This window comes from Heterocephalus glaber, unplaced genomic scaffold (assembly GCF_053883595.1).
Source record: "Heterocephalus glaber isolate CG9 unplaced genomic scaffold, H.glaber_assembly_v1.0 deba00000937, whole genome shotgun sequence".
Lineage (NCBI taxonomy): Eukaryota > Metazoa > Chordata > Mammalia > Rodentia > Bathyergidae > Heterocephalus > Heterocephalus glaber.
This window is the reverse complement of record NW_028258173.1, coordinates 1,394,516-1,421,143: the sequence shown is the minus strand read 5'-3', so window position 1 is coordinate 1,421,143 and position 26,628 is coordinate 1,394,516. Positions and strand designations below refer to the sequence as shown.

General features: G+C 62.5%; 1 protein-coding gene across 5 annotated transcripts in view; it reads left to right on the top strand.

Moving 5' to 3' along the window:
* The window catches only part of Bahcc1 (BAH domain and coiled-coil containing 1), a 57,739-nt gene that overhangs the window by 17,426 nt on the left and 13,685 nt on the right, over positions 1-26,628 (top strand). For 4 of the 5 annotated variants that reach the window (XM_087208311.1, XM_087208312.1, XM_087208308.1 and 1 more), the window contains exons 3-11: positions 7,847-8,026; positions 16,671-16,793; positions 20,025-21,767; positions 21,979-22,087; positions 22,376-22,566; positions 22,687-22,845; positions 23,076-23,332; positions 23,482-23,812; positions 24,743-25,552. In XM_087208311.1, coding sequence (XP_087064437.1) covers positions 7,847-8,026; positions 16,671-16,793; positions 20,025-21,767; positions 21,979-22,087; positions 22,376-22,566; positions 22,687-22,845; positions 23,076-23,332; positions 23,482-23,812; positions 24,743-25,552 — 3,903 coding nt within the window. The remainder of the gene's footprint in view (positions 1-7,846; positions 8,027-16,670; positions 16,794-20,024; positions 21,768-21,978; positions 22,088-22,375; positions 22,567-22,686; positions 22,846-23,075; positions 23,333-23,481; positions 23,813-24,742; positions 25,553-26,628) is intronic. The other variant, XM_087208313.1, reaches the window with a different exon arrangement.

The window sequence follows — 26,628 nt, the reverse complement described above, 5'->3', positions numbered from 1 at the left end:
CTCTCCCAGCCCCATGCAGCAGGTGGCTTCACAGCCGGAGGTGAGGACGACCCATGTGTGTGCCTGCCCCGCCCCCTTAAGCTGCCCATGTAGGCCAGTGCGCACCCTGCCTGGGCACGGGTGCCATGGGGGCCTGAGACCTGCTAGGTGGCATCCAAGGGGCCTCAGATCCCCAGGCCTGCCTACCTCTCAGCCTGTGGCTTGACTTGGGGACTCTGTGAGGTTGTCATCTGGGGGACACGGCTGGCAGCTTCCCCACCTCTGCTAGACACGGTGCTCTCTGCCTGCAGTCGCTGGGCCAAATACCTGCACATAGTTACTACGGCCCGGCCGTGACCAGGCGGCCGTGGTCGTACCAGCTCTGAGTGCCTGAAAGTGACCCCTGTGCCATGGCCTGGCACCCATGTGGGCAGCCTCCAGGTGGGGATGGGATGAGTGGCTGGAGAAGAGCTAACTGCGCCCTGGGTCTGGGGCCCCTGGTTACCCACAGAGCCATCACGGATGCCCAGGCTGGCCGGGAGCCTGGGGGCCAGGCCTGTGACCGCTCCGAAATCATGAGCCTCATGCCTGCGGGCAGGCCAGGAGAGGAATATGTCGGGGGGGGGACCCACGGGGACCCACGCTCAGGTGGCCCCTGACCTGCACCTGCCCCTGCCTTGCCTCCATGGAGGTGGGGGGCATCACAGGTCACACCAAGCAGCAGCTGGGCTGGTCCGCTGGGCTGGTAGGGAAGGCCTGCCCAGTGCAGGAGAGCTTTGTGCTGCCTACACCAGACCAGAGCCACCTGCCCTGTCTGTGGGGTCACCTTGCCCAGAATGTGGCGTGTGTGTACATGTGTGTGCATATTCACGGTTAGGGTCTGCGTGTGTGTGTGTGTGTGTGTGTGTGTGTGTGTGTGTGCGCGTTCTTGTATGTGAGTGCTCCTGACAGTGTGAGACCTGATGTCTTTACTGCCACCAGCCCTGAAGCTTATTTCAGGGTGGTGGAAGGAGAAGGGAAAGTCTGTGCTTTGGAGGAGATGCTCCTGCGTGCGAGGTGCTGGCCTGCCCAGTCACCTTCCCAGATCCTGGCCTCCAGTTCACTGTCCTGTGTGGCTTGCGGAAGACCTGGCCGCTTGCCTACCCGGAGCAGGAGTGGGGACACAGGGTACGTGTAGAGAGCGAGGAAGGAGGACAGGCGGCCCCCATCCCTGCCTGACTGCCCTTGGGACGCTTGAGTCACTCCTGGAGGAAGAGAGTCTAGGGCCAACCCAGTGGTGAGCCTCAGCCGCCCCGCCCCTCTGCCCTAGCCAAAGGGCTAAATTTACCCTTTTAATAAGAACCAGACTTATATCCGATTTTCCTTTTCTTTTATTAGTTCTGGGCTGTTGGTGGTTGGGCCTGTCCCTGTCATGGGTGTCTTTATCCGTCTCCTGTCTCCTGGATTGCCAGGCCGGGTGGCGTAGTAGTCACAGAGCTTTCCTATTATGCCCCAAGAGGGGCTTCCTTGGGGCTAGCAGGGACTTCCGGAAGGCTGAGGGGCTTCCCCGGTAACATGCTCATTCCAGGCCCACCCCGTGTCCCGGAGATGGGCTGAGCCCTCCGCCCACTGCTCTGCATTCTTGGCCTCCCCTCTGCCCCCTGTGGTCCCAGGCCGGGGTCCCAGGCCCTGCCTGCCTCCTCTCTCTTCCGGTGTTCCTCTCTCTCTGGGCCTGTGTCTACCACCTCTTCTCTGCCCACCGTGGAGCTGCAGATAGGGGCTGGGGTGGCATGGTGGCCCCCAGGGCTGTGCTGACCACAGAGGTGGCTTACAGCAGTCTGTTGTGGAGTGAGTAGGCTACACACGCTGACACCTGTTGCAGCAGCTCAGGTGGACGGGAGCTGCCCCAGATCTGGGCAGTTCCTAGGCTGGCAAAGGGTGGTCCTGCAGGAGCATCTGAGATTGGAGGGAGGAAGGCTGCATCCTGCTTCTTCATGGCCAAGTGGAGGTGGCCTGCCCATGTGGCTGCCTCCAGAATCCATGTCTGCTGGGGCAGGACTGGGGCCTTAGAGCTGCAGCCTGGTACAGACTAAAGCGGGAGACTGGAGTTCTGCTACTGGCAGGCCTTGATGTGCCCCCACCGGGGTGGAGGCGGTGTGGCACACCAGAGCAGGAGCCTTGCCAGGGTTCACTCAGGCAAGTGAAGGGTTGTATCCGATGGAGACCTGAGCTCTGGGAAGCAGCTCCTTGGAGAACTGGCCCAGCCTGTGTCCCCTTGTTCCTGAGAATGGAGTCTGGCTGTACACCCGCAGCCGTGGGGGCACGCCCATAGCCACAGACACACACCCAGAGGCATATGCACTGGTGGAGACACCCCGTGAGTGCGCATGGGCAGTCTCCCAGCCGCTCTGCCCACGCGCACAGCAGGCACTTCCCACATGGGCTGGTGCTGGGGCCCTTGCGGATTCCAGGGTCAGGAGAGCCTCCCTGGCTCTCAGAGGCGCGTACATAGTCACTGGGTAGCCTGTGGCCTGGCTCCAAGGCCCCTGCCCCAGAGCATCCAGTTTCCTAGTGGGCCTGGGTCCCCATCCCTGGCCCCTCCTCGTCCTCCTGGGCAGCCAGAGAGTCAGATGCCACCCCTGCCTCCAAGCCCACAGGACAGAGCTTTTCCCTAGGCACCCACAGCATCGCCTCCGCAGGAAGCCGGGTGGAAGTTCTCTGTCCTCTGTTTCCTGGAATGAGCGGAATGCAGGCGCGGCCAGGCTGTCCTTCCTTCCTCTTCTCCCCTGCTCCCTCTGGGGTGTGGCTTTGCGTGGGAGGAGCGCTTTGGCTCCCCCAGCCCGGCCACCCTGCGCTCCGGTCTCAGCCTCCCAGTGTCCCCTGTGGAGACAAGGGTTGGTTGCCCTGGGCCAGGCCTCCCCAGCATCTGGGCAGCCCTGTGAGGGGCTGGGGGAGGCAGAGCAGGAAGCCCGTGCTAAGGGGAGAGAGGAGCCTGAGTGGGTGTGAGCAGGAGGTGGGAGCTGGCCCGGGTGGCGGTTGCAGCCGCCAGACACAGAGCCAGAGAGGTCCATGCCAGCAGCCCGTCAGCTGGGCTTCCGGAAGCAGCAGGAGCACCGAGAGCCTGGGAAGGAACTTGCTTCTCAGGGGCTGCCGCCATCAGTGAGCCATGGTGGTTTTTTTTTTTTTTTTTTTTTTACAGCCCATTTCACAGTTTCCAGAAAAGAAAGAGGCTGTCTCAGTGGCTCACTTAACTCAAAACAAATGCTTCTCCCCTGGAGCTCTGTCCCCTCCTATTCTGCACCACTCAGGCTGCTGTCACGGGGCAGAGCTGGGATGGCCAGGCAGGAGAGCCCAACCGGTGGGGAGTGCAGCCAGCATCAGGCTGTCGGCCAGGCCCAGCCTCTGAGGTGCCAGGTCCTTGGGGGCCCTGGGATGGAGCATGCTCCGCCCACCCCACTTCTGTTGCCACCTTGCCCACAGCAGGTGGGCCTGGTCGCAGGTGGGCAAGAGGAAGGCCAAGCTGTGCAGGTCTGGCCTGGTCAGAGGGCTGCTCTGGGGGATGGACTCAGTTCGTGGGACAGCACTCCACATGGCTGGGGTGAGGCCGGGTGTGCTCAGAAGTCCTCGGGGTGCCTAGCTGGCCTCCCAGCCCTCCTGTGGCCGGCGGCCCTGGAGCAGCCCAGGTCCAGGTGTGCCCTGTCTCCCATGCAAGTCAGCTGGTCTTGGGGCATGGGTACAACCTGCCTCCCAGGGAGCAGGGGGCTGTGCCTGAGGCGCCAGGCAGCCCTCCCGGCGGCGTGCTGGCTTCCGGAGCGGTTTTCTCAGCCAGCCTGGGGCCCGGGGCTAGGCCTTCATGGTGTCCTCTGCAGAGCCGAGGTAGCCCTGGAGCTGGGACTACAGCCGGGCAGTGGGGTGGCCAGTGGGGGTAGATGTGCAGCTTGGACTTGCCTCTGTTCGTGGCCAGTGACACAGCTTTCAGATCCCTTTCCAGGGAAGAGCCCCAGTGTGCCCTGGCTCTGTGACAAGGCAGGGAGAACAGGCAGTGGCCCTGGGCAGGCTTTGCAGCAGGGTTGGGCCACCTTGACCATGCCCAGGGGCTGGCTAAGCAGCTTTGGAGCCAACAGATCCACTTCACTTGGCACACGAGGCAGTGTCGATTGCACCCTGTTCTTTCAGCAGTCTAGTGGTGAATGCAGGACCTGGGATCTAGGGTGTCATGTTGTGTGCCCCCCGTCAGGGTAGGTGCCAGTGTAGTCAATGCCAGGCAGGATCCAGATGCCTGGCCAGCATAGGCCTGGGTCAAGTGCCCTCCAGTGCTCTTCACTGTCCCCTTCTGGGCTGCTAACTGTAGTACCCAGTAGGCAAGGCCTTTGCCAAGAGGAAAGAACTTTAGCCCAGTTCCCGGCCGAACTTGGCCCATGGCTACGGCGCTGGCTGGGGCCCAGGCTACACCGGGATCCCAGGCAGCCACTGTGCTGACTTTGTCTGAGGTTGACTACTGGTTGGCAGCAGGGGGCTGGGGAGGTGGCAGCCAGGTCTCCCCATGGCTCTGCTGGCTGGGCACTGTGCCATTGCCCAAGTCTTCAGAGGTAGGGGGGACAGGAGTGCAGATGCTCTGTCCTGGGGTTTCCTAAGCTGTTCAGGAACCAGGTGGGCCGGGAAAGATCTCAAGGAGCCGGCAACCCACCCCCAGCCCTGGGACTCGCTGCCCACCTGGCAGGTCCTGCAGGTTCTACACCAGCTGTCCAGCCAGGCCTGAGATGGTGGGGGACAGAGTGGGGGCGCTGGTAGGGAGGGCCACAAGGCATGGGGTGCCCACCCAGGCCATCCTAGTGCTGCCTGCTGGCCAGAGAGTAAGCCCTGCAGCATCTGTGTTGTGGGCTGGACTTCCAGGAGGCATAGGCAGCATTGACTGACGTCAGGGTTCTCAGTCCCGAGGTGACCTTGCTGGAGTTGGGGTGCAGTGTTTGATCCTCTGTGACTCTGGAGAAGGGTGTACGCACCTGTGCCCAGAAGGGGCCCCCTGGAAGCCTCATGGCAATGATCCCAGGGGAGTTGGACCTTCTGCTTGTTCTCCTTTGCTTTACTGCATGGCCTCACCTTAGTGTGCAAGGACACAGAGCTCCAACCCTTGTTTTTAGCATGAAGGGAAGGGAGGACTGCAGGCCCCAGGGAATGGCTTAGCCAGCCACAGGAGGGACACTGGGGCCATGGGCAGCTGCCAGGGAAGCTGGCGGGTCAGAGGATGAGGGCGTGCAGGGCTGCCCAGTCTCACCCCCTCATTTCTCGGGTCTCTGCCTCAGTGGGCTCAGAGAAGCCTGCTGAAGAAGCATCTGAGGGATAGGCGATGTGGGGCCAGGAAGGCTGGAGCAGCTGGGCACAGGGCTCAGCCACAGCAGGGAGAGCAGCCTGTCCTCTGTGTTCGCTGCATGCAGAGCCAGGCTTGGGGGTGGCCAGGCTGGGGGTCTGCAGCGCTGCCCTAAGCAGTGGGCCCTCCTGGAATAGCATCAGAACAGTGGCAGCGGAGCCCCTCCCAGGGCCAGGATGGGTCTCCTGGGTGGGAACGTGGTAGCCTGAGAGCCCACTCTGGACTCCGGCCTGGGTCCACCTTGAGGGGATCTGAGGGGTTGATTAGCCAAGATTTTCTGCTGCCCTTAGGGAATTCTGTGGGGCCTGTTTGCCTGGAACCACAGGCTCTGTGGGATGCTGGCTGTGGGTTCTATCGCCCTGCCTGCCCTGTGTGGGAGAGCTCCAGGTGAAGGGTTCCCAGGCTGAGATGGAGAAAGTTTTTCTCCAGACCTGACTTTTGGACTCAGTTGTTTCCCACTGTCCTGGGGAGAAGGGGTGGGTGGGGCTTCCCTGGGAGGCAGGGAGGGTAGGATGGGAAGGCCTGGGGGACCTGGGGCTGGGCAGAAAGCTTACAGCTGGGGCAGCCACACTCATCCCACAGTCATGCCCCTCCGGAGTCCCCGGAGTGGGGGCGGGGAGGCTAACTTCCCTTCCTAGCCCAGAGTCCCCCGTCCCCGTCCCCCCAGCTGGATAAGCCTGTGGTCTGGCAGGGGCCCCTGGCAGCCTCAGCCCTGCGGTTCGGGAAGTCCCTGGCTCCCGGGCACCTTTGGCCTACTCTTCTCCCTGCAGATGGGCCCCTCGTAGACCCTTCCTCTCTGGCCATGCCTGGGAAAGACTCCCTCTGGCGGCACATGCCCCATCCTGTCTTCCCAGTAGGGGAAGGAGCTGCTTTCTGGTGCCCAGCCTGGGCTGGGAGCTGGCAGAACATAGCTTGGTTGCCAGGGTCTCAAGGGGGTGGCCCCTCTCCCCTGGCCTGGCCGCCTCTCTGCTGAGTCACCCCTTGTCTGGGAAGCTCCCAGAGCCCAGCCAGGCAGGATGAGGCATCACAAATTCATCCGTTCCCTTGCCTTCTGGTCGGGAAGCAGCTGCCCTGACTCACCTTGGGCTGCCTGCCACCTCCCAGGACCCAGAGCCCATGGAACCCCACCAGGCCCGACCCTGCACCCCATACCACACAGCCCTCAGATGGCCCCAAGCCAGGCTCACTGCCCAGGGATGGAGATGACAATGCACAAAGACACCTTGCCAGGGTGGGGGCCAGCAGTGCCGTCTACACCACCCAGAGTGACCCCATATGCGGAGAGCTTGTGGGCATATATGTCATGCGTGTGCAAGCACTGGTAGTCATGGCAACCAGGGAGACTCATTCAGCCTGGCCTTGGCCACTCACTCAGCAGGGAAAGGGCACGAGTGCCTGGAGCTAGGAGTGGAGGACGTGTGGGCTGGGGGCAGGAAGAGTGGGTGGGCAGGTTACAGAGCTGGCTCGGGGCCAGCAGCAGGTCACTGTCTCCCGGACTCCGCGGCCACCAGGGGAAATGCCAAGTGTGTACCAGGCTGAGGAAGCCTCTGGCCGCTGCTGCCTGAGCCCCGGATAAGTGGCTGCCTGCTCCTTGATGCCAGCCCCGTCAGCCTGACCCTGAGCAGTGTCCAGGGGACCTCAGCAGTTCATCGAGGATGTTCCTTCCTTTCTCTTTCTCTCCCGTTTCCATTTCCCTCTGACTGAGTTTCTCCCCTTGCTCACCTGGGACTGAGCACCCCTTTCTGTCCAGTCAGTTATCTGGGAATTGGACTGGGGACAGGGGAGAGTGGTAAAGACCTCACTTTGGAGAAGGGCCCATTCCACACTGCGCAGGCTGGGTCAGAGACCTTGGGACTCTGGCTGGGGCCCTGCAGACTGGCACATTTCAGGGAGGCATAGGCAGAACATTTGCCCAGGACCACCTGTCTCTGTGAGGCCTTGAGGTAACCACTGCAGCCCAAGAAGGCCCACGAGGTAGCTTGTTCCCCATGGACCCTCAGTGCTCCCTTGGCACCGTACCCAGCACCTGGCAGATGGTGCCGGTGCAGTTGTTGCTGGTGGCGGCCGGTCGGGGACTGTGGGGGGCAGAGGTGATGAGGTTGGTGGTGACGTCGACCGTAGTGATTATGGTTATTGTGGGCAGGCTGAGGCAGGGGCAGTGCGGCCGGTGCTGGTGCATTTGGTGGAGGTGTGGTCGGTTGTGATGGTGGCGACAGAGCAGGGAAGAAGTTTTTTGTGGTGGTTTTTTTTTTTTTTTACATACAGGTGTCTTTCTTGGTTTTGTAGTAACGGGATGGTGTCATCCTAAGGCACCTGAGGCACACAGAGGCCCCGGACACTGCCGCCATTGTCACACGTGCCTATGAGAGCAGATTTTCCTGGTGTGGGCTGCTTGGATCTTTAAAGACAAGGGCCCCTGGGGGCTTAGGGCCTGAGAGACATTCCTAGGGAGGTCCTGGGCGGTGGGTGTCGCCCCTAACCCAAGCTGTACCCTGACTCACGCTTGCCCTGCGTCCACAGCCAGCAGCCGCCTGATGGGAAATTCTCCAGCCTCCTCTTTTATGGGCAGCTTCCTCACCGGCAGCCTGGGCTCGGCAGCTTCCACGCACCCCAGCGGCCCCACCTCTGCCCCCTCTGAGCAGGCCTACCGAGGCTCCCACCCTGGCACCTCCCAGATCTGGTTCTCCCACTCCCATGAAGGTAAGCCAAGGTCCTAGGCTCCTCAGTGGCACTGTGGTGGCCACATGGCTGACCATGGTGAGCGCTGCCAAGCACGCTGGGGTGGGGGCCGCTCCCTGCTGAGGAAGCCCCTTGGGGGGGGGTAATTGATTGCAAACAGAGGATGGCCCTGCTAAGCACTGGTCCTGGCCAGATGTGTGCTCCAGATGGGCAGAGAGGGAGGAGGGGCGTTGGGCAGGGAGGTCTCTGGGGAGCTGAGGAAATGTGGAGCGCAGCTGGGTCAGCCAGGCTGGGCTGCACCCACCTCCCCAGACATGAGGAGGCGTGGGCTCCAGATGTGCCAGCTGAGGGGGAGAGACAGGGAGGGGAGCACTGTCACCAGGCACAGGCTGCCTCCCTGATGCCCTGTCCAGGACAGAGCCTCTAGGCCTGGCACCCAGTCAGTACCTAGTGAACGCCCATCACTCTCGGGTGTCATGGCCCCAGGAGTCCCCTGAGGCTCCGTTGGGACCCCAGGGTGTGGTGTGCCCTGCTCAGCTCTCTGGTGCTGCTACTTGAGCGCTGGCCCAAGGCCCCAGTGTCCCTGACCCCATAGCTATTGGCATCCGTGTGGCTGTGCCATCCCCGTGGTGTGGGAAGGGTTAAGCCCCCTGCTGGCTGGCACAAGGGAGGTAATTGCAGTTGGCAGCAGCCACACAGGGCGCTTACTCCTGGCACCGGCACCACCGTAACTCAATGACTGCTGCACTCACGTCGTGTTTACAGAGCTGTGGACCCACACACCGTGCCGCCGCCCGCCCATGTTCCAGGCAGGGAGATTAGCGCCCAGCACTTCTGGAAGCCAGAGAAACCTCTCTTTGTGCAACAAGAAAGGGGCTGTTTTCCAAACGGGACAGGTGACGAGTGAGGGACAGTTGTTAAAATAATCTGGGCTTTAGGCGCCGCTTGAAAAGCGCATGTTCGGCCGGCGATAAGGAGCAGCATTCTTCCCGGGTGGAGCCCAGGCCAGTAGGTGCTGAGCACCAAGTGGCCAGAGCGGGATCCTCGGCCTACTTCCCTGTGCCCCACGCCCTGCAGGCACTGCTCCTCCCTACTCTCCTTCGAGCCTTTAAATGGGTATCTGGCTGGCCAGGGCCTCTGGCCCTCCAGACGTCTGCAGGAGGAAGGAGGGTGCCAAGCAGGGAACCAGGCAGGGAAGGGACCTCAGCCCAAGCCAGAGTCCCTGCCCTTCCTGGCCTGGCAGAGGCACCCTAGCACACCTGGGCGGCTGACTTGGTTTCCCTTCCTTGCAGCTAACCAGGAACCCTCCTCAGGGCTCAGAAATGGGACAGCCCACCCTCAAGTTCTGCATCAGAGGCTCAAATTCCCACTTCCTCTCCATCCCACCCTGGGGACCCACCAGCAAGGAGGACGGTTTGCGGGTAGCACCACCTGCCCCAGAGTCCCATTCTGCCCTGGGTCTGCTCAGAGTGTGGGTGGGCGGTGGCCTGCAGACAGTGCCCACAACGGCCTTGCGAAGCTCACTTCCTCTTGTGCCAACGGCTGCCTGGTGGAGCTGCTCATAGACCCCCAGGCACCCATAACTCAGACCCACCATGAGGTGCAGCCCCGGCGGTTCCATCTTCCTCCAGGCCCTGGCAGCATCCATTTGGCTAGAGATGGTGCCCTGGGGAGGGTGGACCAGCCCCTGTGTTTGGCTGACACCCAGCCTTCCCCGTCCCCTGGTGGGCCTGATCTGGGAAGGCAGGAAGAGGGGCTGGCACCCACAGAGGCCTGTTTTCGAGACCAGCCTATGGCCAGTGGCCACCCTCTGCTCTGGGCACCCCAGCCCAGGTGTAAGGAGCCATTCCCATCATCAGTGTGCCTACAGCCTGATCAGGGAGGTGCACCCAGGTGGATGCAGGGGGTGGGACACGCCTCAGCCACTTCCAGCTCTAGAATACAGGGTGCTGCACAGGGTCCACTAGGGGATGGGCATGGGACCAGTGGTCCTGGGTGGGGGAGCCCATCCCCAACCTGCCAGGTCCCACCCGAGGGTGGCAGTGAGTCTACATCTGTCTGGGTGTCATTCGACTACATCCAACTTCTTGGTCTGTGCCTCAGTTTCCACTCAGTGTCCTGGTAAACTTCCCTCTTACTCGCTCAGGATCTCCTCCCTTCAGGGCATCCCCTGCCCTCTGCGCCTGCGGCTTCACTCCAGCGAGAGCCACATGGTGCCGGCCGGCTGTGAGCTCCCCGTGCCGGCAGAGGCCAGGGCGGGCGGGGCCGCAGCGAGTGGCAGGCTGGCTGGCTGCCCTGGCAGCGTGCCTGGCTGCTAGTTTGACTGGGTGCCAGCTGGCTCCCGCGTGCCAGGGCCTGTTCCTCAGCCGTGTGTATTCAGGAGGGTGGGGGGCAAGGCGGGGGGGCATGCGACATGGCCAGAGAGAGGGCTGGGCTTCACGGGGGGCTGCCTAGGCGGTCTCCTCTGAGGCCTGGCCTCATCCTTGTCCTGATTGCCTTCGTTGCCCCTGGGTCAGCAGAGAGGCAGGTGTCTCTCAGCTAGAGGCAAAGCTAGCTTGCCACCCTGGCCCTGGCCCTGAGAGCTGCTGTGTCAAGGGCGAGGAGGCCAGGGTGAGCTGGGCAGACCAGATCCCAGGTGGGAGTAAGCCCTGGATCCCCCACCCTGAGCGGGGCCTCCTAGCTGGCCGGAAGACCCCCCCACCTCACCATCTGCAAGGCAGCTGCTAGAGCGGGGCCAGGGCTTCCTCTGTCCCTGAACAGCTGGGGGTACAGGGAGGCACCCCGGAGCTGGAGGAGCCGCCCCAGAACATCTGGCCTGGGGCACGGCCTGTTTGTTCCACCCCGGGCCTCCTGACCAATGGGCTTCACCAGCAGTGGTGGCTTCAGGGCCCAGGGTGGGCTGGGCGGCGGAACTGGGGGAGCAGCAGGGAGCCACTGTCCAGCCAGCCTGTCCTGGGTGGGTCAGCGCGGGTGTGGGCGCAGCACAGCTGGGCCTATTGTCAGTGAGCCTGGCCCTCTCCCACCCCACCCCCAGCTGCCTGGCTGGGACCACCCACGGGGCCATGAAAGGGGTTCTGTTTCTGGGGGGCTTGGCTAGGGGGACTGGAGTTATGGAGCTCCCGCAGCCAGGCTCCTTGTGGTCTCTTGTGCCACCTGGAGGGGGAACCACGGGCACATGTGCCAGCACTGGCTGTCCGCCTGGCTGGCCTCTTTGTCAGAGCAGCCCTACCCCAGGGGCCACTTCTCCATGGGGCCTGGCCGGGATCCAGTGGGGGCAGGGCCGCCCACAGCAGCCACCACATGTACCCACGGCCTCCTGCCTACTGCCAGCTGCCCCCTCTGGTCCCTCCAAGGCCTGAGGACTTGCAAGGAATTCAGGAACCTGTCTGAGAGAGGGACAGAGGTCCTACTAGGTGCCCACTGCCTCGAAGGGTCAGAGGCTCTGGTGGCCCTCCAGCGCCGTCCCCTGTAACTGCCAGCTCTGCCAGCTGCCCTTGCTCCTGCCCCTTTCTGCAGACCCCAGAAGCTATCACCCTCTCTTGCACCTGTTTCCTAGGTGACAGAGATGCTCCCTCAACCTGCCCCCTGGGGCCCTGGCCTCCTGTCCCTCGCTCCCTCCCTTACCTCTACCTCGATGCAGGCCCGTGGCCCCTGTATGCTGTGGTCCTGGAGCCAGGGCCTTGGCCGGGCTCTGATCGGAGGCTGCTGTGGGCTCAGAAGGCTTGCACATGGCCCTGGCCACCCCCCGGGGAGCTGTGGATCCCAGGGCTGCAGTGGACAAGGCTGTGGGCTCTGCCCCTCCCAGAGCAGATCCAAGGGAAGTCTTCACAGCCCCAGCGCTGCATTGGCCTCCAGTCCACATGCCCAGCTGCCAGGCTCTGAGCCTCAGTTTCCCCATCCATAGACCACACTTAGCAGAACAGCTGTTGGGATGCAGGGGAAACCGGATGAGTACTGCAGGCTGGGCTGAGACCTGCCCCTTCTCCTCCGTGTTCTGCGCCACTGTAGGTGCTGGGGTGGCCCCTGGGATGGTGTCCTGGGGGGAGCAGAGCACATAGCTCCTCGGTGAGTAGGGTCCCAGGCACGATGCCCTCATGTGCCCGAGGTGTGCCTGCAGAGGGAGAGGAGGAAAGTGGAGTGGAGAGCTGCCGTCCAGATGTGCGTGAAGAGTTTAGAGGTCATGCCCAGGGTGCTTCTGGGCACAAGCTTAGAGGATTCTCAGTTGCCTTCTCCAGCCTGAAGCCTGCAGCAGGCCAGACTCCAGGCCACCCCAGCCCACCTGCCTGCAGCCAGCCTGGGGCTGGGGACTGTCCAGGGCTCGCCCAGGTCCTCTTATTCCAGAGGTGCCTGTGGGAGCCTGGCTCCTTCCATCTGTTCTTAGCTGCTCCTCTCACCGTGGGGATGGGTGGGGCCTGCCAGGCCCTAACCCTGGGGCAGCTGTGCATTAGCGTGTGAACACAGCGCCCCAGATCCGGCACCCCACGTTTCTGCGGAGGCCGCACTGGGCACACCAGGTTTTCCCACCACCAGAACCCAGGAGTTGGTGTCAGTCCCGGGGGCAGCACTTAGAAGTCATAGCCTAGAGATCCAGGTGACGGACTGCCTGGGTGGAGGGGGCTTATGAACAGAAACAGAGGTATCTGGCAGGGAAAACTTGGTGAGAGGGCTGTGGCGAGGTTGCTCCCTTCAGGCACTAAAGCAAGGGATGGCAGGTGTCCTCCAAACACACCGCCATGGCCCTGCGTGTACCCAGAGCCAGCCTCGCTGGTCAGGAGTGCTGCCTGTGAACACAGCCGCAGACCCTCCTTAACCAGCACCCCGGGTGCAGGCTGTCACCTGGGAAATGGCCAGCGCTGAGTTGGTGTTGAAGGTCAGCACGGGTAGCAGATGCCACATGGCAGGAACGTGCCAGGTCGCACAAAAAGCGGGGCCCATTCCCCGGCCTGTGTCTCCTAGAAGGTCTCCGTGGAGAGCTGAGCAGCAGCTGCCATGCCCACCTCCTCCTCCCGGATGGGCAGGAGGAGTCCCCACGCCGCCTGCCCGGTCCTCCCTCGGGCCTTTGCCTTCCCTGGTCCCCTCCCCTACATGATGCCCACAGAGGGCTGAGCCCTGAGCCGCTCCTCCTCTCCTCTGGGCCGCTCAAGTCCCAGGATTGGGCTCAGCTCTCCGGGCACCGGGGTCAGTAGTCAGGGCAGGAAGGGCAGGATGTCCTCAGTGAGACCTTCACAGCCCTCTCCAAGGCCTGTCCCCAAGTCAGCTGGGGGCTTCGCAGCAGTGGGCAGCCCCAAGTTTGCCGCCTGTCCTTTGGGGTGATTGTAGTGGCCCAAACTCAAGGTGCGAGGCTCCGGGGTAGGGTGGTGCCCCCGGCAGGGATGTGGGTTTGAGTCCCCCAGCCTGAGGGACTACAGCCACCCCCAGCCCTGACCCCAGCCGTGACCCTGTCCAGTGGGCCCTCTCTCCGCTGTCCTGGGGTTCCCCCCAGGGTTCACCACCCCCAGTCTCCTTGGCAGTGGCTTCCTCAAGGGACCCACGGCTCCCCTGACCGGCCACACCAGCCCCGGCTTCTGGTTCTGGTCTCACGGCAGCTGCTTTGATTCATATTTTATCTTCTTCTTCAGTTCAGAGAGTGCAGTTTTGGGAAAAAGAAAGGGGCTTTTCTGTTGCTGGGTGGGGAGGACGCCCTCCCCACTCCCAGCCCCCACCCCTGCTTTTCCCTCTTCCTGCTCTGCACCCCTTCCTCCACCCCTAGTTCCCCATCTGGGGCCTCAGAGGCGGGGGCCTGGAGCAGGATGGAGAGGAGCTGGCTGGGCCTTTGGGCTGGGCCCCCGGGGGGTTTCTGCCGCCGCTTCCTGGGCTGGACACCACCAGTCCAGGCTCAGAAGTGGAGGGACACCAAGGCCGTACACCCTCACACTGCCCCAGAGGGCAGCAGGCAGGAAGGGGCTGGCTCCTCAGCTGGCTACGCGCCTGCTGCCCCTGAGCGTGGGGGAGGCCCTGACCTCTTGAGAGACACAGAGGTGTGGGGGTCCACACTGCTCATCCTGGGAAACGCTGGAAAACGGAGTCTGGGAAGGAGGAATTTACAGACTTCTGTTTACGAAAATGAGGCCCGTAAAATATTTAACAGCAGCCAATTACAGGGGGACAGCTGTGGTGGTTTAACCAGCCCCCCTAGGCCTTGCCTGGTTTCCTAGGCCTTTGTCAAGTCTTCCAGGAGCTGAGTTTAATCTGGCCGACATCTGCTGCCGATGTGCCCCACACGCCAGGCCAGTTGGCCGAGCGCTCCAGCCTCAGCCCGTTCGTCAGCAGGAAGGGTCTGGGGGGACAGGGTCGGCGCAGCACGCTCCCCAGGGTGAGCCCTCCCCAGAGGGCAGGGTCAGCTCCCAAAGCAGGTTCTCCAGCCGCTTGGCAGCCCCTTCCAGACTCGGCTGGGGGCCAGGGCTCTGCAGGGGACAGTCCATGGCCTCATTTGCATGCGTTGAGCCAAAGAAGGTTCAGTGGTGGCATCAGAGCCTGAGCGGCGGCCTGCCGCTGCCACGTGTCCACTGGGATCGAGGTACCATGGATGTCACGGTCTGGCTGTGGGGTCCTGGAGTGTCCCCGTAGGCCACCCGAAGCACTTTCTCTTGTGCCCTCATCCTTTGGCTCCAAGCCAGGCCCAGGGACTATCCCTCAGTCACCCACTGACCCCGCTGCCCTGGCCTCGGCCTGCAGAGGGCTGCCTGCACCCCCAGTGCTCAGGGTAGGCACCAGGGCTACAGGCCTCATGCACCCACAGGGACCCTGGCCCTGAGCTGGAAGGAACACTGAGGTGATCATCCTCATCCCCGGGCCTGAGACAGATCATGGAGACGGAGATGGGCCTGGGGATCTATCCTGTTGCTCTGGATCTACTTCTTCAGCATTTGACTTCCAAAAAGGTGTTCTTCAGAGTAGATCCCTTGGAACACTTGGCCCATGCATTGTTAATAAGAGTCCCACACAAAAAAAGACACAGGGGTCCCATGAGAAAAGAAGTTTGGGAAACAATGTAAACCAAGGTAGCATGAACCTGTCAGCTGTGAGACCTGTCTGTGACTTCACTGAGACACTCGAGAGAGAGTCCTGGTACCTGGTTTCCTGGCGTGTGGCTCAGGACACCTTTTTATCAGGTGACAGCTCTGACAGGTGCCCAGACAGGCCCTTGGGAGGCCTCCCTGCCTGACCTGCTGTCCCCAGGGCCCTCTTCCCTCCCTTCCCTGTCCCTAGAGAAACCTGGCTGCTAGTTACCACCCAGAGCAGCCTGAGAAGTGAGACAGAGTCAGGAAGCTCTCAGGACAGTAGTAGAGTCCCCAAGAAAGACTCCTCTGGGGCCTAACCATTGTAGAGTGAGGCAGAGAGCCTGCCCTGCCCAGCCCAGCTGGTTCTGGTTTATTCTGTAGAATGAGAAAGGGCATCCTACAGGGGTATCACCAAGTGGGTGCTCCAGGCATCCTGCCTCAAACATTTGTCCCTTAGGGACAGAAGGGCAGAAGGCGGCCTCCTGGGCCCCAGGCTTTGAGGACATGCAGTCCACTGGCTGGACAGACCTCAGCTCAGCCCAGCTCCCCCTCAGGAAGCCACCTGCCCATCTAACAGATGGCATCCGAGTCTGACCATAAAGGACAGGTCTCAACTCCAAGTGACTGGGCTGCGGCTGGGGAGCTGAGTGGACACGAGTCTGGCAGTGCCAGTGGTCTAGGTCCCCATCTCCTGTCGGACCTTGTGAAGAAGGACCAGCCCCAAGAAGCCACGTTTCTGGTGGCTGATGGCGACCCGGCACCCAGACTGGTACTCAGTCCTGCCTGCCCTGCAAGCTAGGACTTCATAGGGGGTCCCAGGTGCCCAGGGCCAACAGTGGGACCAACTCAGGGCCACGGCTAGCATCCGTGCACTGGGCAAGTGACCACTCAGAACCTTGGCTGCCTTACGGGGACGAACACTTTCAGCTCTGAGAGGGGGCCCTCCTGGCATGAGCCGAAATCGCTAGGTAAAGGCTAGAGGCTATGGGCTTACACAGTGGCTTCTGGGGACAATGCTGCCACTGCTGGGACCGGCTCAGGACCAGCCGTGCTGCAGATGTCAGAGCATGAAGAGGCCAGGCCTCTGGCCTAGGTGGAGCGCTCCACCAGCAGTGACACCTGTGGCTTCCGGCTGACAGGAGCCTGCGGCACCCCAGAGGCATAGCCTGGTGTGGGTCACCCAGACCAGCTCACCACAGCACAGCTGGCCCGGGACCTCCTCCCTCCTGGTGGACGGTGGTACAGGTGGGAGTCAGGCTCTGGCCCTGGCAGGATGCCTGCCTGCCTGCGCCCCTCCTCCCAGAACCCCTCTCTAAGCTCCTTTGTGTCCACCTGGCAGCGTTCGAAACACCCAGCGCCGGGAGGGAATCAGGCGCCCCCTCCAGCCTCCCCTCTCTCCCAGCCCATAAGCAATTCAATTTGTGCTGCACCAGAGGGATGGTATTAGTCGAGTCAGAGTTAATATGATGTATTGATGGGCTGATTTCCCACCGGCGGGCTGCCTGCTGGGCTCCGCAGGGCGCCGCTCCTGGACCGCCTGCCAGCTTCTTGTCTTCCTGGGATCGGGGCGGTTTGGGCCAAGGACCCGGGACCTAATGCCACAGCCAGTCCCTTTGCTTCTCTAGCTCCGGCGTACCCCAGATTTTCGGGGAGTCTGGCATCCACTTTCCTACCCGTGAGCCACTTGGATCACCATGGAAACAGTAATGTTCTCTGCGGGCAGCATCGTTTCTATGGAACCCAAAAAGGCAAGTGCCACATGGGGGCTGGTGTGGGGTGCAGGGGTTGGCAGGGCAGGGAGCCCCTAGGGCACAGGTGAAGGCAGCCAGCCTGGTGGGCCTTGTCCACTAGGTCTCAACCCCAGCTGCACCCCTAAAACACAGCCTCACTGTCTCCAGCTCTTGGGGTTGGAGTCCATGTCCTCCTCCTGCCCTTGCCTTGTACCCCACAGTTCAGGGTCCCGGAGATGGGGTTCGGAAGGAATGTGGCAGGAGAGAGTCTCATAGGCCTGCACTCCTAGGCTTGGGCCTGGGAGAGACCCCCGGGCTCCAGGAACCCAGCTCCCTCCTGAGGTCTGGCAGTGGGGGTGGGGCAGAGCAGTGTCCTATGGACAGAGGAGGGGGCCGCTCATTCCACTAGCACCAGGGTCCCCAGAGAAGGGGCAGAGACTTTGGGTCTTTCCTGAGAAATAGCCGGTGGAGCCCTAGCAGGGGCTCCTGCGTGGGAACAGCCTGGGCATCAGGAGGCTACAGGAGGTGGCCTGAGGGGCTCAGAAGCCTTGGTCTCTGTTACAAGTTAAACTTTTTCCTGGGGTTGAGGGGATGGCTCATTTGAGTTTTAGAAATCCCTCCCTAGGGTGGTGCCCGGAGGCTGGGGAGGCATTGAAGTGTAGTGATCGTGTTTCGGGTGAACCCAGACATCATGTCCTAGGGGCTGGAATCAACACCTGTAATCCTAGTATTCTGGGAGACCAGGAGAGGAGGATGGCAAGTTGAACCCAGCCTGGGTTCAAACACAATACTGAAAAAAAAAAAAAAAGAATTTCACAAATTAAATTTTTTTTTGGTACCAGGGATCAAACTTGGGACCTTGTGCTTGCAAGACAGGTGGTGGAACCACTGAGCTAATTTCCCAGCCCAAAAAATTAAGTATGTTTTAAAAAATGCATCTTGGGGGGCCAGGGATGTAGCTCAGTGGTTCCGCCCCCTCCCTCGCAAGCTTAGGACCCAAGTTCAATCCCCGGTACCAAAAAAAAATGCATCTTGGGCCAGGCATGGTGGCAGACACCTGTCATCTCAGCACTGGGGAGGCTGAGACAAGAGGATCGCCGTGAGTTTGAGGCCAGCCTGGGCTACGTAGTGAGATCCTGTCTCAAAAAACAAACAGAATGCAGCTTGGGTCGGGGAAGGCGGGGGATCCCAGATGACCAGTCTGCTCTGGGCTGTGGGAGGGAGCACTTAGGTGAAGTCCCGAGGGGAGGGGTGAGTTCAGCTAGGTTGCAGAGGCTGGGGGCATCACCAAGAGGTGCAGGGTTGACCGGGCCACAAGTCCATGTGCAGAGGGTCACCCAGTGTGCAGCCGGTGAAGACTGGTTTCTTCACAACAGTCCTGGAGCCCCCGTGGGTTATGAGGACAGGCTCACAGGCAGACAGCAGGGCCTGGAGGTGGACAGGACACCCAGAGGTGCAGAGGAACCTGTGGCCAGTCCTCCTGCTGTCTCAGGCCAGGGACCTTGGTGTGTCCAGCATCTTTGGTCCTTTGAGCCCAAAAGAGCCCTGAGCTATTAAAGGAGGGCTTTGGCCTGGCTGGGACTGGCCAGCTGTGATGGGCGCAGGTCTTTGTGGGAGGGCCAGGGAGCTCGAGAGCCCACTCGGGATTTCCCACTGGTCCTGTACCAAACTGGATGCTCCCAGCAAACGCAGCCTGCTCCCCAAGTTCTGCTGCCTGGGGAAGAGCCTCCCTCGGGCCCCAGGGGATCCCCCCCAATCTACCAGTCAGCATGTCAGGCAAGTGCAGCTGTTTTGACATTTGTCAGGGGTGGGCAGGTGGCTGGTCCCGGCCCCAGAAACCTGACCGCGGAACGGAACTGGGGCCCAGGACTCCCTCCCTGGCAGTGGGCTGTGGGCCGTGGGCCGTGGGCCTGCTGGTGTCTGGGCTGTGCTGGCTGGGCCTCTCTGGCTGGGCCTCTGGGCTTTCACAATATTGTGGTGGAGCCTCATCCAAGAACATTATTTGGTTTTGGAAGTTGAGCTAATTAGGTTTCTCCTGGGCTACCCCTTTCAGCCCCTCTCCCCTCCTTTTTAATTAGCAGGAAATTGACAAGAAATTTACATGACTGAGGACAGTTTTACAAGTTCCCAACGTCTCTTTTGCCTTCCCCCTCTGCTCTCTCTGGGCCTCACCCTGCTGCCTGCCCACGAAGCTGGGTGAAAGGAGGAGAAGCCCCCAGGGTCCCAGAGAGGCATCGACCTGGCCCAGTAGTGGCCTTGGTATCCACCAGGGCCAGCCTAGACAGCAGGGAGCAGAGTCCTCTGAGGGCAGAAGGTTTGCCCAGTGGAGCCCTGGCTGCAGGCAGTCCTTGCAGATGGGTGCCCCGAGGGTGCCCAGGTTGGACAGTCCCACCGCTGTCCTCCCGGGAACATCTGCCTTCCTTTTATAACCCATCCCTGTCCCCGATCTGAGACACCTAGTTAGGATGTTGAGGGACTGGGCCTCCTCGGGTGTCCCAGATATGGGCCCCCCCAGGCCTCCACACCCAGCCCCTGACCATCCATAGCACAACCCCGGTGGTCCCCAGGCTGCAGGGCTGTCTGCAGTCCCCGAGCGCCTGGCCAGCAAGCTTTGAGGTGGTGCATGTGGGCAGCGCCCTGCCTTTGTAGTTCTCATGTGCATTCCTAAAGACCCCACTGAGATGTGCTCCCCCAAAGAGGAGCTCCCCAGAGGGAGCAAGGAAGGTGCTCCTGTCCCACGCCTCATGCTCTGAAAATATTTAGGGAACCTGGGCTGCCAAGACCTAGTGAGAGGCCATTGTCGCCTTGGAGTTCTGAGGCTATAGCTTGGTGTGTGGGGATAGTGTTTCATGGGAAGGAAGCTTCAGTTTAGGGAGTAGAAGAGTTCCAGTGGTGATGGTCATGCCTCATTGTGAATGTGGCTTAATTCCATCAAACCGTGTGTACATCTTGTACATCTTGTTATATATATTTTATTTAATAGTTTAAAAATGAACCAAAACCCTATAGTGCCAGCACTAGGGAAGTTGGGGCAAGAGGATCTCAGGTTTGAGGCCTGGGCTACAGTAGTGAGTTCAAAGCTATCCTGGACTACATAGCAAGGCCTTGTCTCCAGAAAACCCAGAAGCAAACACCTTCCCTAGACAGCTGGTGCCAGCTGGGGTTGGGGCAGGCACCTGGGCCCGGTGTTCTAGGGAGTCTGAGCCCCGCCCCAGGCTTCTTGTTGACCTTGGCTCTTTGGGCCCACAGATAACTTCTACCTGCGCAACCTGCCCCCGCAGCCCACGCTCCTGCCTGCCAACCACAACTTCCCTGGTGTGGCCCGGACTGCGCCTGCTCACCCCATCGGCTCCTGCAGCCGTGACCGGGCTGAGGCTGGGCCCTCTCAGAAAGGCCCCAAGGAGTTTGACGGCTTCCTCATGGGCAAAGAAATGGGCAAAGAGAAGGCCAGCAAGGTGGCAGAAGGCAGGGAGCGACCGGCAGCAGAGGAGGACAGCAGCAAGGAGCGGCCCAAGCTGGTGCCCATGCCAGCTGATGGGCCCTGCAAAGAGGGTGGCCCAGTGCCCCGGGGCTCCTGTGAGGGCCGCCCCAAACACCCCGCCTCCTGCCTCCTCAACGCCAAGGTGCTCAATGACGACCTGGGCAAGGCCCCACTGGCCAGCTGCACAGGGGCTGTGCTGGGCCGGCCTGGCGTCAGCGTGGCAGCCTCTGGACGCTGCGCCAAGGAGCCAGTGGGCCACACAGAGCCCGGGCCAGCCTTCAGCGAGTGCCTGGAGCGGCGACAGATGCTGCACCACACGGTCCCCTACACGGTGCCCTCTGGCCTGCCCACCGGGCCACCCCCGCCCCTCAGCACGGCCTCTGGCTCCTTCCCCTGCCTGCAGCTGCACGCGGGCCCAGATGGGCTCTGTCCACTGCAAGACAAGGTCCCCCGAGACCTCAAGGCCAGCAGGCCCACCTTTGTGCCTTCTGTGGGACACCTGGCCGATAAGAGCCGCCCCTTCCAGGCAGCTGAGGCCTGTGCTGTGGCAGGGGAGGGCAAGGACCGACACCTAGACGGGGCGATGGCCCCTGACCACGTTGTGCCCTATGGGGTCTCCTATGCCCACCTGAAGGCCGAGGGCAAGGTCGAGCGGCGACCTGGAGGCTTTGAGGCAGCCCTGAACCCCCGACTGAAGGGCCTGGAGTATCTCAGCACTGGCCCCGAGGCCCCCTTTCCTGGACTCCCCAAAGCCAGTCTGGATAAAAGTGGCTACTTCGAGTTGCCTGCCCCTTCCCAGGACTGTGCTCGGCCCCCTCACCAGGACCCACTGGGCGGGAAAGCCACCCAGGCCTGCTGCACTTTAGACAAAGCCGTCAACAAGGAGGCTCCCGCCGGTGCCCCCGGGGGCCAGAAGGTGGCCCGGATCCGGCATCAGCAGCACTTGGTGGCCCCTGAAGTTGAGCCAGGAGGCAGCGGGGCTGAGGCCAAGCGTAAGTCCCTGGAGCTGGCGTCTCTGGGCTATGGCGGGCCTCACTTGCCCCCCTGGAGCATCCAGGCGGGTCAGGCCACCACCATGGCCATCAGTGAGGAGCGCAAGGGCAGTGCCTACCTGGACCCCTTCGGCAGTGGCCTGCAGCAGGCAGCCCTCCTGCCCCAGGAGCTGCCTACCCCACCGGACGAGGTCTCCGCCATGAAGAACCTGCTTAAATATAGCAACCAGGCCCTCGTGGTGGGCCAGAAGGCTCCCTTCGTGGGTCTGGGTGGCCTCAAAGCCAGCTGTGTCCAGCAGGAATTGAAGTTCCCGGCCTCCAAGGGCCCAGGCTCGGTAGAGAGGCCTGACTGTGCCCGCAGCCGGGAGCACGACACCCCACACGGAGATGGGGAGGTGCGGCAGCCCCCTGTGGGCATCGCAGTGGCCTTGGCCCGGCAGAAAGACACAGCGAGCCGGCCCGAGACGGGCTATGGCACTAACAGTGGGCGGCAGGGCCGGGCAGCCACCGCCTTCAAAGGTACAGCCCCTCGCGGGCAGGAGCATGGGGTGATGTCCAGGGGACCCAGGGCCCGCTTTGTCCTACCCCGGGAGCTCGGTCAGCTCCCCTCACCTGCCCCTGAAGACGCTCCCGCGGCCCCAGGGCAGGGAGCCCTCTTCCATGCACAGCCCCCAGCTCGGGGGGCTCTGGCTGGCCCCAGAGTCACAATCTGTCCTCTTGGCCTGCGCAGCTGGTGGGGGCCCCCGAGCCACACATGCGCTGGACCTGGAGAGTGAGGAGGAGAAGACGAGGCTGTGTGATGAGCGCCTGGGCCTGGCCGGCCGTGAGCTGCTGCTACAGTAAGGAAGAGCCAGGCTTTGGCCCTGACGGGGCCGCACCCACTCCTAGCTCTCCTGGGAGAAGCGGAGGGTGGCCCTGGCTGGGACACCGGGCTCCGTGGCCTGTCGCGGGCAGGTTGCTTGCACATCCACCCTGGCACCTTCTCGGGAGCCCTCTGCTCACACACCCTCTGCCGTAGGCCCACGGTGGGGCCCTGCGCCTCTTTTCCCCTCCAGGTTGATGGGCCCGGGCTTGGGGGAGCAGGGCAGGGTCATCGGGTAGCAGGACTGACTCCAGTGATCTTACAGGGACAACAAAGACCTCGTGGAATTTGCCCGGATCCATCCCTCAAGCAGCTGCCCCGGAGACCTGGCCCCCCACCTCATGATGCAGGGGGGCCAGCTGGGCGGGGACCCAGCCTCCCACCCCCATCCTGCCCACCCCCCCTGGCTGCCACGAACCCGCAGCCCCTCCCTGTGGATGGGGGGACATTCCTATGGTCAGTCTCCCAGGACAGGCGGGTGGACCGGGCTGACGGGATCCTCGGGTCCTCTCCTGGCTGGGAGCCCCAGGAGCAGGGGGCCTGGATGACTGATGCTGCTGTGCCTGTGCTCCCCAGGCCTGGGGCACCCCGCCCTGCACCAGAACCTGCCCCCTGGCTTCCCTGCCTCTGTGCCCGGCTCCATGCCCTCTGTCTTCCCGCTCCCCCAAGACACCCCCACACAGCTCGTGATCTTGCCCTCGGAGCCCACACCCCACGCAGCCCCCCATGCGCTTGGTAAGGGCCTCTCAGGCCTCCTGGACCTCCCTCTTTGCACACGGGCCTCTGGCCAGGGGAGGGGACAGTCTGGGGAGTGGGAGGGTGGCGCAGGAGGCTGGCTAGGGGCTCGCAGTGTGAGGTGGTTCTGCTGGGACAGGACCGGGGAGGAGGGGCCTGGGGGACAGGGTGTGCAGCCTGGATAGGTCCTCTGTCCCTAGCTGAGCTGGCGCCCCTGGTCTGGCCTGCAGCTGATGTCATGGACCAGGCCTCGCTGTGGCCCCCGATGTACGGGGCCCGGGCGCCGGCCTCCCACATGCAGCACCCTGGCCAGCTCCCTGTTTACGCACGCTCTCAGCTGCTGCGACAGCAAGAGCTGTACGCCCTGCAGCAGCAACAGCAGCAGCAGCAGCACCAGCAGCAGCACCAGCACCAGCTGCAGCAGCAGCAGCAGCAGCAGCATCGGGCCGCCCAGGCCCTGGAGATGCACCGGGCCGCCCAGCTCCAGGTACCCTAGCCACACCCCGCTGGAGCCAGGGCACTTCTGTCCCGCCAGGCTCCAGCCCAGCCGGCCCCAGGTCCATCTGCATGCCTTCCTCCAGACCATGGGGCTCGGGCAGAGGGCCTGCGGGCTGAGCTTCTCCCCCCACCCCACAGCGGAAGTCCGAGGACAGCCACCTGGAGCTGGAGGAGCCCACCCGGGAAAAGGCCCTGACGTCCAGCCACAAGCCAGTTGCCTTAGCCCCCATGGCCAAGGGCGCCCCCTCGCCCATGGCTGCAGGCCCGGTCAAGCTCTCCCCCTGTTGCCACTCACCCGCCCTGAAGCCCCCGGCCAGCTGCCCCACACCACCTCCTCATCCCAGTGCCCCCTGCACTTTATCCATCTGCCCCGCCAGCAGCCCCGGGCCCAGCTCTAAGGTGCCCAGTGCTGAGGACGAGAATGGGCAGTGCCGGCAGGCCGGGGCCGACCTCACCACATTGGAACCAGGTGAGAGCGGGCGGCTGCCCTGCACACCCCGCCCCACCAGAGCCAGGCCGCTAACCAGCAGGGGCTGCCTCTCCGGCCTGGGCCCTCTGCTGGGGGCAGGGCCTTTCCACCCCCTCCTCTTCTGTCTTCAACCACCTGGGTGATCCATGGAGAAGCACGCGGTGTCCCAATGCAGGTGGCCACAGGCTAGGCCCTGTTGGCCACCACGGGGCGCCTGTGAAGGATGAGGTGCAGGTCTGTCTGGGATGGTGGCAAGGCTCCATGGGCACCAGACACAGGATCTTTCCTTGGCCACGAGCCTGGGCTCAGCAGAGCTGGGGACGGGGTATCGGGGCGTACCAGGGGCCCCGGCCCTGAGAAGGGGAGGGTTGGCCTGTGGGGGTCTTGGACGTGCTGCCCGCCAGCTCGCAGCAGCCCATGTGATTCTCACTGAATCCGAGCTTACTCTGGAAACCTGTGAGGCGAACATAAAACCCACCCCGGTTCCACAGTTAGGAGACTGAGCCAACAGAGGTTTCATGTGTATGTGTGTTTTAGTTTTTCTTTTCTTTTTTTTTTTTACTATTATTATTATTACAGTCAATGAGGCGTAATGCCTCTGACACACTGCTGACTTGTTCCGGTTCAGGGAAAACCCTGATTCAGGCATCACGTTTTAGAATCCCCTGTTTTGGTTAAGCCACACCGCACTGCGCCTGGGATGGCCCCTGAGGCTCCCAGCTGCCTGGAGACTGGCTCTAAGGTCTGGCCTCCTGCTGCCCCTTAATGTAATGTGTCCCCTGTCCCTACCTCTTTGTTCTGCCGTCAGAGGGTGGCCAGGGCCCCCCCGGTTATGAGTCTGAGGATTTGCAATGCTACCCCCCAAATACAGTAGGGGCTCACTTCCTCCTGCTGCTCCCAGCCCTCTCCTGACAGTCCTCTCCTTTGCAGACCTGCCTCCTGGACACCTGCACCCTATGGCGGGCATGGGCTTCTCCTCCCTGCCCTCATCTGAACTCTCGGGCCCCAAAACTATGCAAACCGCTGCCACAGGGCCCCAGCCTGAGCCTGCAAGGACGTTCCTGCCTGGGGAGCTGCCCCCACATAGCCCTGGGAGCCTGGAGGCACCTGGGCTTCTCTCAGGGGCCAGGGAGGCCACACCAGACCTTGCTGCCACTCCCCACCCTGCCAAGCAGGGACCCCAGGAGAAGGCAGAGAACCCCAGCCCACTTGAGGGGCTGCAAGAACTGAGATTTGGGGCCCTCCTCGAGGGAGGGGCCCCCAAGGCCACTGGCCAGGCTCATTCTACTCAGGGAGGGGCACAAGAGGAAAGCACCAGGGCGGAGGGGACACAGGGGTCCCCATTGGGGGTCTCCCCCCAAGCTCCAGAGCAGCAAGCAGGGAGCCTGGATGCCCTGGATGAGGACAAGGAAGATGTGCTGCAGGCCCCAGAGGAGGCCTCACTGCAGGAGGAGCCCCAGCTGGAGGAGGAGAACATGGGGGACTCGGAGGATGACTGGGGGGCTCCCAGCAGCAGCCACCCACTCAGGGCACTGCCAGGCCTGGATGCCTTGGTGGCTGCCACTGTGCACCTAGGGGACCTGCCTAGCGTCAACGTGCCGGATCCTCAGCCCTCGATGGCCTCTGGGCCCCGCAGCGAGGCCCCTCGGCCCCCCAGCTCAGGGATTCACGGGATTGCCCTGCTCAGCGAGCTGGCCGACCTGGAGATCCAGCGGCAGAGGAGTGAGCTGGCCACACAAGGTAAGCCCTGGGGGCCTTCCTCCCCGAGACCCTGGAGCTGACCCTCCCGCTGATTCAGGATCTCCCAGCCTGACCAGGGGCCTTTGGCCTCGCTCAGCTGTCCCTGAAATTAGGGGGATTCCAGGAAGAGTGTCCTCCATGCATGGCCCTGCTCCGTAGAAATAAGACACCAGTGCCCTGTGAGAGGATGCAGTCTAGCCCCAGCCATGCTGACTGGTCCTGAGCAGGACCTCAAGACCAGGGCTGCCTCTCCGTGGTGGTTTCAGGGGAGGGGCCTCGAGGCAGCACCCATGTGCTCTGTCTCCATTTCACAGAGATGTCACGGTGTGAAGAAGGGGCAAGAACTCCGGTGTCCTGTGCCTGGCCTTTAGCACTAGGCTCCGTGGCTCCTGGGCCTGGTGGAGCCAGCTCCAGAAACATCTGCCTCACCTTCCAGCCCAGGGAGGTGGCTCCCAGCCTGAGGTCTGGGGCCGGGGCCAGAGAAAGAGAGACCCAGGGCCCACCTCCCAGGCTGTAGCCACCCATAGGCCTGTCTCCACATGGCCAGCCCCACACAGTGGGGGACCCCAGAGGAGGCACCTTGCTGGGCAAGGACCATCTCCAGCTGGGCACTATGTGCCTGGATATTTAAGGAAAGAACCTAACGGAGTCCTCAGGGCTCAGCCCCTTGTTTTCCCGGTGCCCAGACCTTCCTGTGCCTGTGGTGCTGTGTGGAGCCAAAAGTGCAGATTCTTACGAAGTTAACTTCCCTCTTCGCCTCTGTTGCTCCTCCGCTAGGGGCTGCAGCGTGGCCTCAGGCTTTCCCTGGCAGGACATAGGTAGTCATTGCTGGGCAGGATACGCAGTGCCAAGGAGGGCCTTCCCTGGGACATACCCAGCAGCCTCCCAGAGCCCCCTGCTTCTGGGAGGGGCCGTGCAGAGGTGAGCAAGCCTGGGAGCCTCCATGGAGTGGCTCCCAGCCAGACCCCTGGGCAGGCCTTGCTTGGGCCTCCTGGCCACGTGTCAGGGTAAGGTGGGGTTGTCCAGCAACCCCATGTGGAGATGCCAGGTGCTGTAAGGGGACTGGCTCGGGTGTG